Source organism: Coregonus clupeaformis, unplaced genomic scaffold, assembly GCF_020615455.1.
Source record: "Coregonus clupeaformis isolate EN_2021a unplaced genomic scaffold, ASM2061545v1 scaf3010, whole genome shotgun sequence".
Taxonomy (NCBI): domain Eukaryota; kingdom Metazoa; phylum Chordata; class Actinopteri; order Salmoniformes; family Salmonidae; genus Coregonus; species Coregonus clupeaformis.
In genome coordinates this window covers 41106-57855 of record NW_025536464.1, presented here as the reverse complement: position 1 = coordinate 57855, position 16750 = coordinate 41106, and the positions used below count along the sequence as shown (strand labels likewise).

Sequence of the window (16750 nt, the reverse complement as noted above, 5' to 3'; positions counted from 1 at the left end):
TGTTCTATATCGTGGAGCTCCGCCCATAGGGGAGCTCTGCTCCTAGTGGTTTACCCTCTGCCCTAAGGCAGCAGCAGCCTGAGACAAATTATGCACACACCTACAGCCAATAGGAGTACAGGTGTCCCTATAAGAGGGATGCCTCCCTCAATCAGCCTCCCTTTTCCTTCAGCGACTGGATGACTAGACTGAAGAGCCAAGAAGAGACGAAGCACAAGACTCAGGGCCAAAAACGCCGTTGATATTCCAGTCATCAACGTCGTCTAAATGAGCACACCGGGAGATTTTCCACCCCCAAAAGCTCTTTTCAGAGCTCAGTGCAGATGCACTTCCATGGCGGCCGGTGACCACCACGACCTATGTTTCGTGTGTTTGGGATCCCAGCATGCCAAGGAAGGCGTCTGCAGTCCCCCGAATTGCGCCTCCTGCGCCCTCCTTTCTTTAAAGGAGAGGAAGCAGCGTTAGGCGTTTTCAGGGAGGACATCCCCCTTGAGGATGTGCTGTCGATACTAGCCTCTGCTTCCAGAGGCGTCGTACGACGGCGCAGACTCGGGGGAAGATAGGGACTTTGAGGAGGGGTCTGGCATTCCAATGGAACAGTCGGACCCCGTCCCTCATACTTTCAAGCCCCCCTTTCCTTTGGAGAGTGAGAGGGCTTGTAGTCCCTATAGCGAAGGGGATACGAGCTCTGAGAGATCAGAAGCTCTCTCTTTCGCTGCAGCCTCTCTGAGATCGGATTTTCCGGGTCTCATTGAGAGAGCTGCTCAACGGCTGGTAATAAGGCTGCCCCCTCTTCCCTCCGCACCGGAAGTTGATATGATGGAGGGCGGTCCTTATTCCAGGCCAAGGAAGGCGGCAGAGCCAGTGGCTCCTGCCATGCCTTCTTTGGCCAGATGCGTTGAGGGCTCGTGGGAGGCACCTTTAGCAGCGCGTTCGCCTGTAAAAGCGTATCTCCCATTCACGAGAGTGGAAGGAAGGTTTCAGGGTCAGGAATCCCCAGGTTAGAGAGCGCCATGGCGGCGTATCTCGTACCGGGTTCGAGCCCTTGGCCCTCTTCCAAGAAGGCCACGTTGCCATCCCAGAAGGACCGACTCCACAGCCGTCGCTGTTAGAGAAGTCCTTTGGGTTGGGAGCCCAAGCTGTAGCAGCAGCTAACAACATTGCCCTCTTGGCGGCCTCTCTGTCCCGTTTAACCACGGGTAAGACAGAGCTGGCACCGGAGGAGGTGGAGGAGGCGTCCAGAATTTCTGGCGCCATACTCCACCTGACACAGGCGTCCGCAGTCTGTGCGGGAGGTCCATGGCCACTTCGGTGGTCGGGAAACGACACCTCTGGTTGTCCTTGACATCCATGAAAGAGGCAGACAGGACGTCTCTCTTGAACGCCCCCCTCTCTGACGACGGCCTCTTTGGGGTCGCAGTCAAAGAGGCGACGGAGCGTTTTTCTAAGCTAGAGGAGGAGAAGAAGCAGCTGGCCAAGCACCTGCCGTTGGCAGGACGACTCGGCCCCCCTCCATCCCAAAGGCCATCTACCTCCGCCCCTCTAAGTAGACCGGGTCTACGGCGAGGCGGCGTATCGGCGTCATCCGGCGGCCACGAGCAGCAAGGGAACGGGCCCGGCCCTCCCAGCAGCTACGGTAGCCCCACTACAGCCGGGCGAGGAGGTGACGAGGACGCCGACCTGGCCCTCCAAGGGAGGCAAGAGGAGGCGTACGTGACGGGACGCGGGGGAGAGGATGGAGGACGCATCGATGGTGACGAACGTGCCCACTGTTCCCCCCCACCCTTCGGTTGAAGGGATGGGTGTTGATGTAAATGCCTTTGTTGATGTATTTAATAAAGAGTTGGCTCCACCTGACTTTGTCAAAAAATAGCCTCTTTTCCATAATACGTCCGAGAGCGTTCAAATCTCACCCTCTCTTCCTTACCACTCTAAGAGCCGCTCAGCCCACCGAGGGTGCGTTGCTGAACAGGCACTAAGAGTAGGTATCCAGAAGACCTCAATCAGGTCGTCACATCACACTTCACGTATAAGAAGTGCTTTACATTGAGCCTTGTTTTACCTCATAGAGACCTCATACTACAGACTTCTAGGAGTACTGTAGTGAAGGGCTCTGATAGCGAATTGCAGTCACCTAAGATGACGCAATCGCTTGCTGGGGATGGTGCCCTGCCGCAGGCTGTGGCCTCGGTCAGCGAGATTCAGACCCGCGATGCGTTCAAGGAGGGCAGGAATACGACGGTTACGGGTTTAACCGACGTCCCTGCTCCTCTTTCTTTCTCAGAACGCATTGATAGTTCCTCTCCCTTTCACGGGAGGCCCACCTTGGGCTGTTCCACCACTTCAATGTTGGGGAACAGTGGCGGTAAGGGCCATAGAGGAATACAGGTCCTTCCTACTGGATGCACCACAGCTTCGTGCCCAGCCACTTTCTCTGCATTGCTGGCAGTGGCGAAGAAGCTGCACCCTCCACGCTGGCTAGAACAGACGTTGCAGAAGGGTTATGCTCTCCAATTCCACGGACCCCACCCCCGTTCAGGGGAGTGGTGGAGACGGGTGATGAAAACGCCAGACAAAGTGGCCGCTCTGATGACAGAGATTACGGAACTTTTGGCGAAGGAGGCGGTGACAGTAGTTCCCCGGGAGCAAAGGAACAAAGGGCTATATTCGCCTTATTTCCTAGTGCCCAAAAAGACGGGGGGAGTGAGGCCGATTTTGGATTTACGCATTCTCAATGAGAGCATAACCAAACGGCCCTTCCGAATGCTAACGACAAAACGTCTGCTGGAATGTGTCCAGAGAGGGGACTTTTGTACGAGCATAGACCTAAAGGACGCGTACTTTCATGTGCCGGTTCAGCCGCGTCACAGGAAGTTTCTGCGGTTCGCCTTTCAAGGGGTGGCGTACGAATACACGAGGATGCCATTTGGGTACGCCCTGGCACCTCGCACATTTTCCAAGTGTGTGGAGGCGGCATTGGAACCGTTGCGTCGTCAGGGAATACGGCTACTAGCCTACCTGGACGACCTACTGGTTCTCGCCCCGTCAGCAGAGCTGGCGATCACTCACACAACACAGACAGTGATGCATCTCACAAGTCTGGGGTTTGCTGTGAATTGGAAAAAGAGCGCGCCCTGGCCCACTCATCAGATTGTCTACCTGGGGATACAGCTAGACACTGTGAGGATGAGGGCTCGAATTTCCGGACCCCCGAAGGGTACCCTTGTTGCTAGCCCTGAGGAAGTGTCGTCCGAATCACACGGTGACGGCGCTGTCGATCATGTCACTTTTGGGTCTCATGTCGTCAGCCCACTCTGTGGTTCCGCTGGGACTCCTGCATATGCGCAGGATGCAGCGATGGTTCGCCCAACTAAGACTAGACCCATTGCGTCAACGTCATCGGTTGGTGGTGGTTCCACTCTCGCTCAGTGCAGATCTGAACTATTGGAGAAACCCGCGCGTTCTCACGCACGGAGTCCCGATAGGAAAGGTGTCCTCTCACATCCCAGTATTCACGGATGCGTCCCTGACAGGATGGGGAGGGACATGTCAGACTCAAGCGATAGGAGGTGTGTGGCCTCAATCAGGTCGTCATATCAACCTCTTGGAGTTGGAAACGGTTCGACTGGTTCTGACCCACTTCGCTCTACCCTTCGGGTCGCGATGTGCTGGTCTGGTCAGACAACCGGACCACAGTAGCTCACATAAATCGCCAGGGAGGAGTCAGGTCTCCTACTCTCCATCGGGCGGCAGAGGAATTGTGGCTGTGGGCTCACGAGCACCTTCGCTCATTGAGAGCAGCACACATTCCGAGCTACTTGAACGTAGGAGCAGACCTCATGTCAAGAGGGGGTGCTCGAGACGACGCAGTGGTGTCTGCATCCGGACATTGTTCTCCAGATTTGGGAACAATTCGGGAGAGCCCAGGTGGACCTATTCGCGTCACGTGTGAACCGCGCAATGTCCTCTGTGGTTCTCTCTGAGGGAACAGGACGAACCGCCACTGGGAAGGGACGCCTTTGCGCACCAACCGTGGCCGAGAGTTCTCCTGTATGCATTCCCTCCGCTGTCCTGCATTCTCCCACTGCTAGCCAGGGTGAGGTCAGGGGGCTGTCAGTGATACTGATAGCACCCGATCGCCCGGGGCTCCGTGGTTTGCGGAGATGAGTCAGATGTTGATTGCGCCACCTTGGCCAATTCCACATCGACGGGACGCGTTGTCTCAGGCGGGAGGCACGATAGGGAAATTGCCCATAATCGGCCAACCACTGAAGGCCTGGCTGCTGAGAGGGACAGGCTAGAGCGCCGTGGGTTATCTGATGCAGTGATCAGGACCATACAGGGTTCACGTGCCAGTTCCACTTCTAAGATGTATGCCAGTAGATGGAACTTGTTTTCACGATGGTGTGTCACACAAGGTGTGGACCCCATGAGCTGTCAGGTGGAGAGTATTCTCTCTTTTCTACAGCTCATGTTTGATAAGCAAAAATCGCCTGCCACTATTAGGGTGTTTGCAGCAGCGATTTCAGCTTGTCATGAGGGGTTTGGCAGAGACAATGTCTTTAGCCACCCTTTAGTGAAACGCTTCCTATTAGGGAACGCGGCGACTTAGGGCCAACACCTAGAGTCACGCTTCCTCAGTGGGATTTGGCTTTGGTACTCGAGCGCTATGTAAGTCGCCGTTCGAGCCATTGAATCAAATACCCTCAAGATGCTGTCTATTAAGACAGCACTGTTGCTCGCTTTGACTACAGCTAAGCGGGTTAGTGATTTGTGTGCTCTTTCGACGAGACCTGACTGCCTGGCCATCAATGGTGACCTGAGCAGAGCAGTGTTACCTAACCCGGCATGTCCTAACCTGGCATTTGTGCCGAAGGTTATTAAGAGTTCATATAGGTCACAGACCGTGGAGCTGTGGGCTTTTTCTCCTCCTCCTCATAGAGAGAGGAGTGAGGAAAAGCTCCATCGCCTGTGCCCGGTACGCGCTTTGGCGTGTTACGTCGAGCGCACAGCAGCGATCAGGTCATCGCCTCAGTTGTTTGTGTGTCACGGTGCGGCTGCACTAGGTAGACCACTTTCAAAACAGCGGTTGTCTCACTGGCTTTGTGAAGGCATTGAGACAGCTTATGAGGCAGCGGGGCGGCAATTGCCTCAGGGTATCAGGGCTCACTCCACTCGTGGAGTAGCGGCTTCTACTGCCCTTTTCAGAGGAACAGGGGTAGAGGATATCTGTAGAGCAGCATCCTGGTCGACGCCGTCTCCATTTATCCGTTTCTATCTCTTAGATATGTCTTCTAACTCTCTGGCTCGATCTGTACTCAGCGTGGCTGAAGGGAGATCTTGAGCAAGATAGAGAGGAGAAGCAGGACTGTGGACATAGGTTTCCATCAGGTCCGCTTTGATTAGGAAGACGTGTTTTTGATAGATGTGTTTTCTAACTCTTTGGCTCGGTCTGTACTCAGCATAGCTGAAGGGAGATCTTGAGCTAGGAAGAGAGGGAAAAGCAGGACTATGGACAGGGTTTCCATCAGGTCCGCTTTGGATAAGAAAACATATTTTGTGGCATGAATCCTGACTGACAGGGTCAGTACAGTAGAGGCATGCGTTGATTAACAGAATGTGAGGTCATCTATCTGCTTGTTCAGTTAGTATGACTCACGTTTTTGTTCCTGCCCACTAATCTCTGGGATTCCATTGAGTGAGTGAGGCGGTCTACCGCGTTTACAATGTAGAGTAACACTTGGTGTCATTCCATTAGTGGTCGGTAGTGTTTTCACAGGATATTGAGGCACATCTATCTGCTAGTACAGATTAGTATGGCTTCTATTCTGGTGATCTGCCCACTAGTCATTGGCATTGCCATTGGACTAGGTGGGGCGGGTCTTTAACCGATGACGCGGTATATTGTGACGCCCGTAGGGGTTTTTAGTTGCAGTACTGCGGGACTCGGTTGCAGCCATTGCTAGGCCTGACTTTCTCGTTTCGATGGGGAAGTGTTAGGCTCGGCAGGGAGTACATTCTGGGAGCGCTACGCTCCGCCTTAAACCACTAGGAGCAGAGCTCCCCATGGGGCGGAGCTCCACGATATAGAACGATTAGTTACCGGAGTGTAACTCCAGTTCTATGAGTGGAGCGGAGCCCCATAGACTTAAGGCCCAGCCGACCCTCTCTAGTCTCGCTGAAGAAAAATATCTTGGGAGGCTGATTGAGGGGAGGCATCCCCTCTTATAGGGACACCTGTACTCCTATTGGCTGTAGGTGTGTGCATAATTTTGTCTCAGGCTGCTGCTGCCTTAGGGCAGAGGGTAAACCATTAGGAGCAGAGCTCCCCTATGGGGCTCCGCTCCACTCATAGAACTGGAGTTACACTCCGGTAACTAATCGTTTTTGTTTGGCTGAACACAAAATGATTAAGCACTAGAATCCTCCTCAAAGGGCCTGATAATAATGCTCTTAAATCAGATGTGGCGGTAGTGTTATGCTCATATTAACATCTGGGACTAAATATTATTCTCAGACTATGTCCAAACATACACCAACTGATCAATTCGAGCTATTGAGCAGAGCGAATACAAGCCAACTGTATGAATCATGCAGACAGAGGTTTATAGGCTGCTGCTGGTCATGTCCATCACAGGTTGGAGGGCATAGCCAACCACAGGGCATAGCCAACCACAGGGCAAAGCCAACCACAGGGCATAGCCAACCACAGGGCATAGCCAACCACAAGGCACAGCCAACCACAGGGCATAGCCAACCACAGGGCATAGCCAACCACAGGGCAAAGCCAACCACAGGGCATAGCCAACCACAGGGCATAGCCAACCACAGGGCACAGCCAACTGTCTCACAGGGTTTGAGAGGCCACTAGTCTACTTCCTCCCCACAAACAGAGAGGATAGAGGGTAAGAAGCAGCACTGCCTGCAGTAACTAAAGTGAGCCATTTTGGGGTGATGAGAGCAAACCTTGCCCCACACATTCCTGTGGTTGTGATGATGCCCAGATGCACCCTCCACTTCCCGGGAGGCACTGCTGTGACAGGGGCGGTGGCTACTTCCCAGATCCTTGAGCGGTGGGGACATTCCACCATCCCGCACCTCGCCCACTTTACCCGCTCTAACCAGGGCGCTGCCTGTGTGGGCACAACATAAATAGCACTGCAACCAGCCTGCCTGTACCGCCCTGGTTTCTCTTCGGGGATGGGACACTGGGGCCTGGTTTTTGTTGACCCAGTGGGACAGAGTTTTCTGTGATTTTAGAGGTTGTTAGGTAGCGCTGCCCAGCCCCATCACAGATATGTGGGACAGGCTCAGCCTACATACGGGTGAGTGAGAGAGTGGTGCAGAGAGAGGTAGGGCTGCTGCCAGGAGGACTGGGGTCTGGCCCACTTAAACATTACTGCAGCCTCTGCTGTGTAGCAGTGTCCTAGGCAACCCTGAAGCACATCATATAACTCAGGTTTCTACAGTTTTTGAGAAAAGCACTACAGAGAATACATACACTAAACCCCTGGTTCCAGACAAGACACATTCTTTACAAAATGTTGTCTGAATAGTTAAACATGTCAATGTAAGAGAAGGGAGCATCACTGGGGTAGCTTGTGTTTAATTAGCCCCAATGACTCAACACATAACTCATTTCCAGTGGAATGAAGCTGGAGTCGGGGGTGCCTGGCGGGGTAGAACACAACGTGAGGACTATTTTCCTTTCAGGAGCACAACTCAGAGTGGAAATCAGATCTAAATTGTACAGATCACATAACATGGAGGTATGAGTTCCTCCTCCCACTGTCTGGATCAGAATCTGAGAGCTGCTCCAGTCAAACCTCTCTCTCCTGATGGATGGAGGCTAGGGAAGGGTCCTGTGTACATGTTCACTCCCTCTCTCCTCCTTTACCTACTACACTGCACACTACCTCCCTACCTCCCTAATGCACACACATTGTATCAGATCAATGCAATACTTCCACTGCTCTGCCCCACTGAAAAAGCCCCAAGCTCCTGGCTAGCGGGTGTCTGGGACCCACTCCTCTATCAGAGCTGCTACTTGGCCCCCAGCCTCCCCTCTCCTCTATCAGTACTGCTACTTGGCCCCCAGCCTACCCTCTCCTCTATCAGAGCTGCTACTTGGCCCCCAGCCTCCCCTCTCCTCTATCAGATCTGCTACTTGGCACCCAGCCTCCCCTCTCCTCTATCAGAGCTGCTACTTGGCCCCCAGCCTCCCCTCTCCTCTATCAGAGCTGCTACTTGGCACCCAGCCTCCCTCTCCTCTATCAGAGCTGCTACTTGGCCCCCCAGCCTCCCTCTCCTCTATCAGAGCTGCTACTTGGCCCCCAGCCTCCCCTCTCCTCTATCAGAGCTGCTACTTGGCCCCCAGCCTACCCTCTCCTCTATCAGAGCTGCTACTTGGACCCCAGCCTCCCCTCTCCTCTATCAGAGCTGCTACTTGGCACCCATCCTCCCCTCTCCTCTATCAGAGCTGCTACTTGGCCCCCAGCCTCCCCTCTCCTCTATCAGAGCTGCTACCTGGCCCCCAGCCTACTCTCTCCTCTATCAGAGCTGCTACTTGGCCCCCAGCCTCCCCTCTCCCCCCGCCCTCCCTTCATCCCCTCGCGCCACATTCCTCTGGCCTGTGCTCACAGGGACCCTAATTGGACACAGAGGCAGCGTGGTGTGAGAGGGCAGTGGGCTGTAGTGGACTGGTGTATTCTGGCACAGGGACCCAGGTACAGAGTTATAGCCAGGATAACGCCACACATCAACACATATACAACCTGGGTGAGTGTGTATCTATAGACTATAGATGTTTAATCTTAGCAGCATCTGTTTTAGCAAAGCTTTACAGAGAAAAAAAAGGGAAAGAAAAATAGCTCCTGGGCAAACTGAGTGGGGGAACAATGAGGGCCAGTAAATATCGAATTTACACTCAGAAGTATCCACAGCGGAGTATTGAGTTGCTGTAATGTTAGAAGTCTATGTGGGGGAACAGTGGATCATGAATCAAGCAGAAACATGCACTGCAGTGTATTAGTCCCAGGTGAGCCTCCAATGTTACTGAAGCGCGCTCATGTTATGCAGCAGAGAGACAATAGTAGCTTCATTTAATTCCCCAAGATGTCCAAGTGAGGATCAAGATGGAGATAGGAAGGTCAAAGCATTCCCACATCACTGACCCACCATGTGCTTATTGATTAGGGACAATAAAGGATAATGGTTGAGATATTAGAGGGTTGTCGTGGCAGAGGGTTTGGAGAGCCAAAGTCTGATGTGATTTCACAGTTCACATCAAATCCTCTCATTCCCATGTACATTCAAAATGGGAACGACAAAGATAAATATGACTGGAACCTAACCACAAACAACACATGCACATGGGGTTAGTTATTGTTCTAAGGTCACAGAAAATAAACAGTCACTGTGTTACAAATGACAAATATTTGTTTCACTTGTGCTTTTTAAGGCTTACTGTATGTTGACACTGATGGGTATTTCCTTAAAATAAACCTAAAACAACTGATAAAACACAATGTAATACGAGTCTGTCGGTTTGATAACAGACTTCTACGTTTTGCCAGCACAAACAAATACCACATATACTGTAGCCAGCAGAGATAAGTTCATGGGAGAAGACAGTACAGTTTGATTTCGGAAGGGCATGCAAAAACATCCAAACTGAGCACAACTGTTTTAGAAAGTGGGGAAACACTTGCCTGGAGCTTGTTCAACGCTTTAGGAGATTCGGGCTGTTTGTTTCAGGTAATAAACAAAGGGAAGGGTTAGACCTGAGGAGGCGCTTATGTCAAACACAAGCCATTAGCAGTGAACCTACTGGTGGCTAACATTATCCTGCTAACATTTGGCTCTGACAGAATGGCACTGAGCACCACGGAGCTAGAGCTGAGATCGTTCAGGTTAAGGTGGTACTAAACAACAAACTGATTAGACTCTATTAGAGGAGCTACGTTAGCCATTAGCATCAGGGGTCATTAAACTAGAACACATTTGTTTAGAAGTCAGTTGAGTACACACTGTGATAAAGCCTCTGCCTTTGGGTCCAGCATGGACACATTGGAGGGTTTAACAGGAGTTCGGTAAGGGAGCAGGGAAGGAGGGAATGGAAACACTCACAGGAATGTTGTGGTCTTTGCGTCCTTTGTGTGACGAGGCGACATGGGCCAGGTACTGGATGACCTTTTTGGTGTTTTCTGTCTTGCCGGCGCCCGACTCGCCTCTGTGTGTGAGGAGGAGACAGACAGGACCAATACACATAAGATTAAACAGAGGAAGAAGAGAGGATGGTGAGAGAGAGAGGAGGGGGGAGTGGAGGGATGAGGGCGAGCAAAGAAACAGGTCTAATCTACTCCCAAGCAGGCCTCATAAAATAATCAACATTTCAGCACTGCTGAACACTTCCAGCAAATACTTGCATAACCCTTTGTCTACTGTTATAAATGTGCCTTTGGTTGCCAGACAGAGCCAAGCTTCCTGGAAGACTTCCACATATAATCTCAACCAAAGACAGTCAAAAAGCCCAGCCCATAGGTTCATCACATCAGATGGGATGGCTCTGCTCAGCCCTGGGACATACTATAGACTAGACTAGAGAGAGTCTGATACTGTTGTTTGTTTTCCCTGCTCTGCTCTGTCTGTTTTTAACTCCAGGGTCCTGCGGTTGGGTGGGCAGGTCTCCAGGGTTTCTAGGCTCTGCTTTTGGCCCGGCTCTAATGACAGGGGCGTCCGCAGCTCCGCCAGGACCCAACTCTCACTCCCCTCCAGACCCAGCACACAGCCACATACCCTTGGCTTTACCATAGCCAGCTATTAGCTCTCCACACAGAATGCTGGCTTAATGGATAAATGGCCAGAGTGCAACTCAATGCGAGTCTCCCCCTCTACACTTTGTATATGGGTGGTGTGGAGGTATAGTGTAATATATGTTCATCAAATGCCATTTCAGATTATTTTGATGTCACATTACAATTGTGAGAACAGTGTGATGTTTTAGGTCGAAATGACAACATCAGATTTGGGCATGGGACATACTTTTCTTAATTCCAAGCAGACTGGCTTTCTGTATTAGTCAATCTTCTTGTTCAAGCACAAGGTAGCCAGGTCATCAGTGTGTGAGGCCTGTGACTCTTGCATCAATGTGTCACACTCTTAAGGTGAGAGATTCCACAGGTCTGTGACCCAGTGCACCACTCCCTGTTCTGTAAACCAAATTACTTACTCATCATGTGGACTGGCATGTAAACCAGTTCTCACTGGTTTTCAATGACAGGGAGACTGGATTCTCTCTCAGATAGTACAACAGAGTAGGTTTCTGGTCGGACATGAAAACTTTATAAGATGGTGTAAGATTGGTGTGTTTATTGCTGTGATAATGGGTCGGTCTAAATGAGATCATTGGCATATAGCCCACAAGCACTCGGCAGGTAGCATCCTGGCCAACAGGGGGTGTAATTATTTGAATACTCTCACATCCAGTGCTGCATATGCAATGGCCACTAAATGGAAACCTAGTGTCTGAGTGGCAGTTCATTTTGGAGATGGAGACTCAGGGCGGCTGTGTACCAAAACACACTCATAACTCCCTCTACTCTGCACAAAGTTCCTCAAAGGCCAACTTAGTTCCATAACTACATCATAAAGCTTTTTAGATCTAGTCCATCATTGAAAACCAGCAGTATGGCCTGCCAGCCCTGGGACTTCTCTCTTCAGAATGCGCTCTCTCCTGCCAATTTGTGTACATTCATTGTTTCATAACTTCATTGTGTGAATTGTTTATGTTTGATTGTTAGTGTATATCAATTCCCCATTATATATATAACCAGGAATCGTTAATTCCTATAATTTCTAATCTACAATGTTTGTTACTTTGGTTATGGTCATTTATTTTAATGCATTCAATATTATTATTCCAGTCTTCCTGTTCTCATTGTTGGAGTGGACACATTGTTTGCAGAGTGTTACCGGCTTCATCAATAAGTGCATCAACGACGTTGTCCCCACAGTAACCGTACGTACATATCCCAACCAGAAGCCATGGATTACAGGCAACATCCGCACCGAGCTAAAGGCTAGAGCTGCCGCTTTCAAGGAGCAGGTCACTAATCCGGACGCTTATAAGAAATCCCGCTATGCCCTCAGACGAACCATCAAACAGGCAAAGCGTCAATACAGGACTAAGATTGAATCCTACTACACCGGCTCTGACGCTCGTCAGATGTGGCAGGGCTTGCAAACCAATATGGACTACAAAAGGAAACCCATCCACAAGCTGCCCGGTGACGCGAGCCTACCAGACGGGTTAAATGCCTTTTATGCTTGCTTCGAGGCAAGCAGCCCTGAAGCATGCATGAGAGCACCAGTTGTTCCGGGACGACTGTGTGATCACGCTCTCCATAGCCGACGTGAGCAAGACCTTTAAACAAGTCAACATTAAAAAAGGCCGCGAGCCAGACAGATTACCACGACGTGTACTCAGAACATGCGCGGACCAACTGGCAAGTGTCTTCACTGACATTTTCAACCTCTCCCTGACCGAGTCTGTAATACCTACATGTTTCAAGCAGACCACCATAGTCCCTGTGCCAAGAAAGCGAAGGTAACCAGCCAAATGACTACCGCCCCGTAGCACTCACCTCAGTAGCCATGAAGTGCTTTGAAAGGCTGGTCATGGATCACATCAACACCATCATCCTGGAAACCTTAGACCCACTCCAATTCACATACTGCCCCAACAGATCCACAGATGACGCAATCTCAATCACACTCCACACTGCCCTTTCCCACATGGACAAAAGGAACACCTATGTGAGAATGCTGTTCACTGACTACAGTTCATCGTTCAACACCATAGTACCCACAAAGCTCATTACTAAGCTAAGGACCCTGGGACTGAACACCTCCCTCTGCAACTGGATCCTGGACTTCCTGACGGGCCGCCCCCAGGTGGTAAGGGTAGGCAACAACACATCTGCCACGCTCAACACGGGGGCCCCTCAGGGGTGCGTGCTTAGTCCCCTCCTGTACTCCCTCTTCATCCACGACTGCGAGGCCAAGCACGACTCCAACACCATCATTACGTTTGCTGACGACACAACAGTGGTAGGCCTGATCACCGACAACGATGAGACAGCCTATAGGGAGGAGGTCAGGGACCTGAACGTGAGCAAGACAAAGGAGATGATTGTGGACTACAGGAAAAGGAGGGCCGAGCACGCCCCAATTCACATCGATGGGGCTGTAGTGGAGCGGGTCGAGAGTTTCAAGTTCCTTGGTGTCCAACAAACTATCATGGTCCAAACACACCCAAAAAGTTGTGAAGAGGGCACGACAATGCCTTTTCCCCCACTGAAAAGATTTGGCATGGGTCTCCAGATCCTCAAAAAGTTATACAGCTGCACCATCGAGAGCATCCTGACCGGTTGCAACACCGCCTGGTATGGCAACTGCTCGGCATCCGACCGTAAGACGCTACAGAGGGTAGTGTATACGGCCAAGTACATCACTGGGGCCAAGATTCCTGCCATCCAGGACCTATATACTAGGCGGTGTCAGAGGAAGGCCCAAAAAATTGTCAAAGACTCCAGTCACCCAGGTCATAGACTGTTACATTACATTACATTTTTGTCATTTAGCAGACGCTCTTATCCAGAGCGACTTACAGTTAGTGAATACAATTTTTTTTTTTTTTTTTTATACTGCCCCCCCCTGGGAATCGAACCCACAACCCTGGCGTTGCAAACGCCATGCTCTATCAACTGACTGTTCTCTCTGCTACCGCACGGCAAGCGGTACCGGAGCGCCAAGTCTAGGTCCAAAAGGCTCCTTAACAGCTTCTACCCCCAAGACTGCTGAACAATTAATCAAATGGCCACCCGGACTATTTGCATTGACCCCCCCCCACACACTCTGTTTATTATCTATGCATAGTCACTTTACCTACATGTACAAATTACCTCGACTAACCTGTACCCCCGCACATTGATTCGGTACCGGTACCCCCTGTATATAGCCTCATTATTGTTATTTTATTGTGCTACTTTTTTTTACTTTTGTTTATTTACTAAATATTTTCTTAACTCTATTTTCTTAAAACTCCATTGTTGATTAAGGGCTTGTAAGTAAGCGTTTCACGGTATTCGGCGCATGTGACAAATACAATTTTATTTTATTTTATTTGTGAGAAACAAGTTTTGGTTTATTTAATTCAATTTACGAGTTCTGTCAATTTAGTCATTGTCTTTTGTTTGGAGCGCTCCTGTCAATGTTGAGTAAGGACGCATAGGCCTATAGGCTACCTGGCCTGCGCGCAAATGTAGGCATATACAGTGCATTCGGAAAGTACTCAGACCCCTTCACTTTTTCCACATTTTGTTATGTTACAGCCTTATTCTAAAATTGATTAAATTGTTTTTCCCCTCATCAATATACACACAACACCCCATAATGACAAAGCAAAAACAGTTTTTTTTCGAAATGTTAGCAAAAATTGAGCAATTGATTGGTCGAAAGAACAGACGGCTTTCAGTCGACTAAAACTTTTTTTGGGTCGGGGACAGCCCTAGAAAGGAGTGACTGGGGTACAGCTCTGCATGGAGGAAATCTCCAAAAGTGAACTTGACGAGAGGGGGCACATCACTGAGACCCTACTTAAAAGGTGCAGCCACATCAGCCTCAGTGCCAGACAGGTTCATTTTCCAGCTCATAAAGCTGCTGAGTTTCCTCTGGACTCGGCCCACCTTAAAAAAACAACCTCTACCTTCTGAGTCCTGCTTGAGAGATGGTGTCAGAGCAGGACTTGGCAGGCTGAGGCGATCGGTTTGCCTTACTGGGCAGTTTAATGAGGTAATGTTTCAGGAGCAGGACAGCTAGAATACTGAAGGAGCAGAGCAGAGGCCTCTGAGAACATCATCAGGTACATTAGCATGGTTAGATAAAGGATTGGGCTGATAATACAGCTCTGATATGGAACACTGAAATATACACTTATAACAATTTTGTTTAATATGTTAAATTAAGTCAATGTCATTACCCCCATTTGAAAAGCACGCAGATTTCAATAATGTGAAATGTTTCAGTGAAATATGAGTGAAAAGGATGTTCTGTCAAGAGAAATGATCCCAATAGAGTAGTGGGATACTCACGTGCAAAGGATTGATTGGTCTTCACGATCTGTGGGAAGAAAACAAAAAGACAGAGTCTGAATCAGCCTATTCCACTACAGATAATGTGCACACACATATAGGCTATTTCATGACATCCAGACAAGAAATAAGGAACACACTCCATGCAGTGTTTATGTCAACAGGAGTCCTCTGGCCTGCAGTGACAGTGGGGTGCTGCTCTGCCCCAGCAGACACTAGGACTCCTCACCACAGGGCTGGATAATCCCTCCATCTCTTCACACTGAGGAGTGTGATCAGATCAACCTTACAGCCCATTCATAAAGACTCTGGCTGTATGAGAGACAGTCATGCTGTGTCAGGGTCAGATCTAAACACGTCTTTCATTTCAAAATAGATTTAGATCCATAGCAAATTGGACATGCCTAGTCCTAAACTCTGAGGACAGCCATGTAGACTACAAATACTAGGATCCACAGAGGACTGCTCTGTTTGATACCCTGGCTCTGTGGTTGAGGAGGTGTTTGATATTATCAGATCATGCCCTAATTTCATCCATATATTGAAAAACAAGATATTCAATGCGACACAGGGAAACCCAGATGAAAGCTACCAATTTGGCAAGCTGTCTTCCTCCACACCGCAAGGCAAGTGTTTAATCCAGTAAACACAAGCAAGGGATGAGGTTAAAGAGTACTGGGCCTAAGTCTCAGATGTAGCTGGATATCACTGAGTGTATACAGGTGCTCTGAAACTAGTGCATAATAATGTTTCCATGACTTTTTATTCTGCCAATGGTGGTATGATAAGATTCCTTGCTAGCTACGATTGGGGGCTACTAAATGAAATCAATATTCCATTTTATTTGGAACGGCAAGCTAGACAAAATTAAACGGGCCTATTTATATAATGAATATGAATTCAGAGGGCAGAAATGATTAAATATTAAAGCATTAGACCTCTCACTAAAGGCTTCAGTCATACAAAAGTTATACTTAAATCCAAACTGGTTCTCTAACAGATTGTTCAAGAATGGCCTTTTTCCCTTTATTCAGATTACAACCTTTCACTTTCGGTTATTTGAATCTCCAAAATATCGCTATTTTTAAAACAAGCCATAGGAAGTTGGTTGCAATTTCAGTTTAATCCACCAGAAAAGACAGAACAAATATTATGGTTAAATTCAAATATACTAATTGATTAAAAAAAAACTATATTTTTGGTGAAAACAAAATAAAAACAGTATAATCTTTGTAAATTACATCATAAATAGGACTGGTGGAGTTATGTCACACATGCAGCTAACAAAAATATATGGAAATGTCTGCTTTACTCAAAATTACAACCAACTAATTGCAGCATTACCGCAAAAATGGAAGAGGTAAGTGGAAGGGGGAGAAAGTAAGGAACTTGTCTGTCGGCCCTGCAATAAATACCAAAATTGGTTAAAGAAAATTGTGATAAATAAAAAAGTATACCAGTTTAATTTAAGGAACAACATTTTTTTGACAGCTGTCCCATATAGATTGCAAAATAGTTGGGAAGAGATTTTCGATGTACCGATTCCATGGCACATGGTTTATGAACTGAGACACAAAACAACACTGGATTCAAAACTT

General features: G+C 49.1%; 1 protein-coding gene across 1 annotated transcript in view; it reads right to left on the bottom strand.

Annotated features, from left to right (window-relative positions):
• Window positions 1–9497: 9497 nt before the first annotated feature.
• The window catches only part of LOC123489410 (myosin-10-like), a gene marked incomplete at its 5' end in the record, with an annotated part of 45672 nt that continues 38419 nt past the window's right edge, over window positions 9498–16750 (bottom strand). Inside the window, 3 exons of the mRNA XM_045220006.1 lie at window positions 9498–9743; window positions 10129–10231; window positions 15153–15180. Of these exons, the coding sequence (XP_045075941.1) occupies window positions 9618–9743; window positions 10129–10231; window positions 15153–15180 (257 nt within the window). The remainder of the gene's footprint in view (window positions 9744–10128; window positions 10232–15152; window positions 15181–16750) is intronic.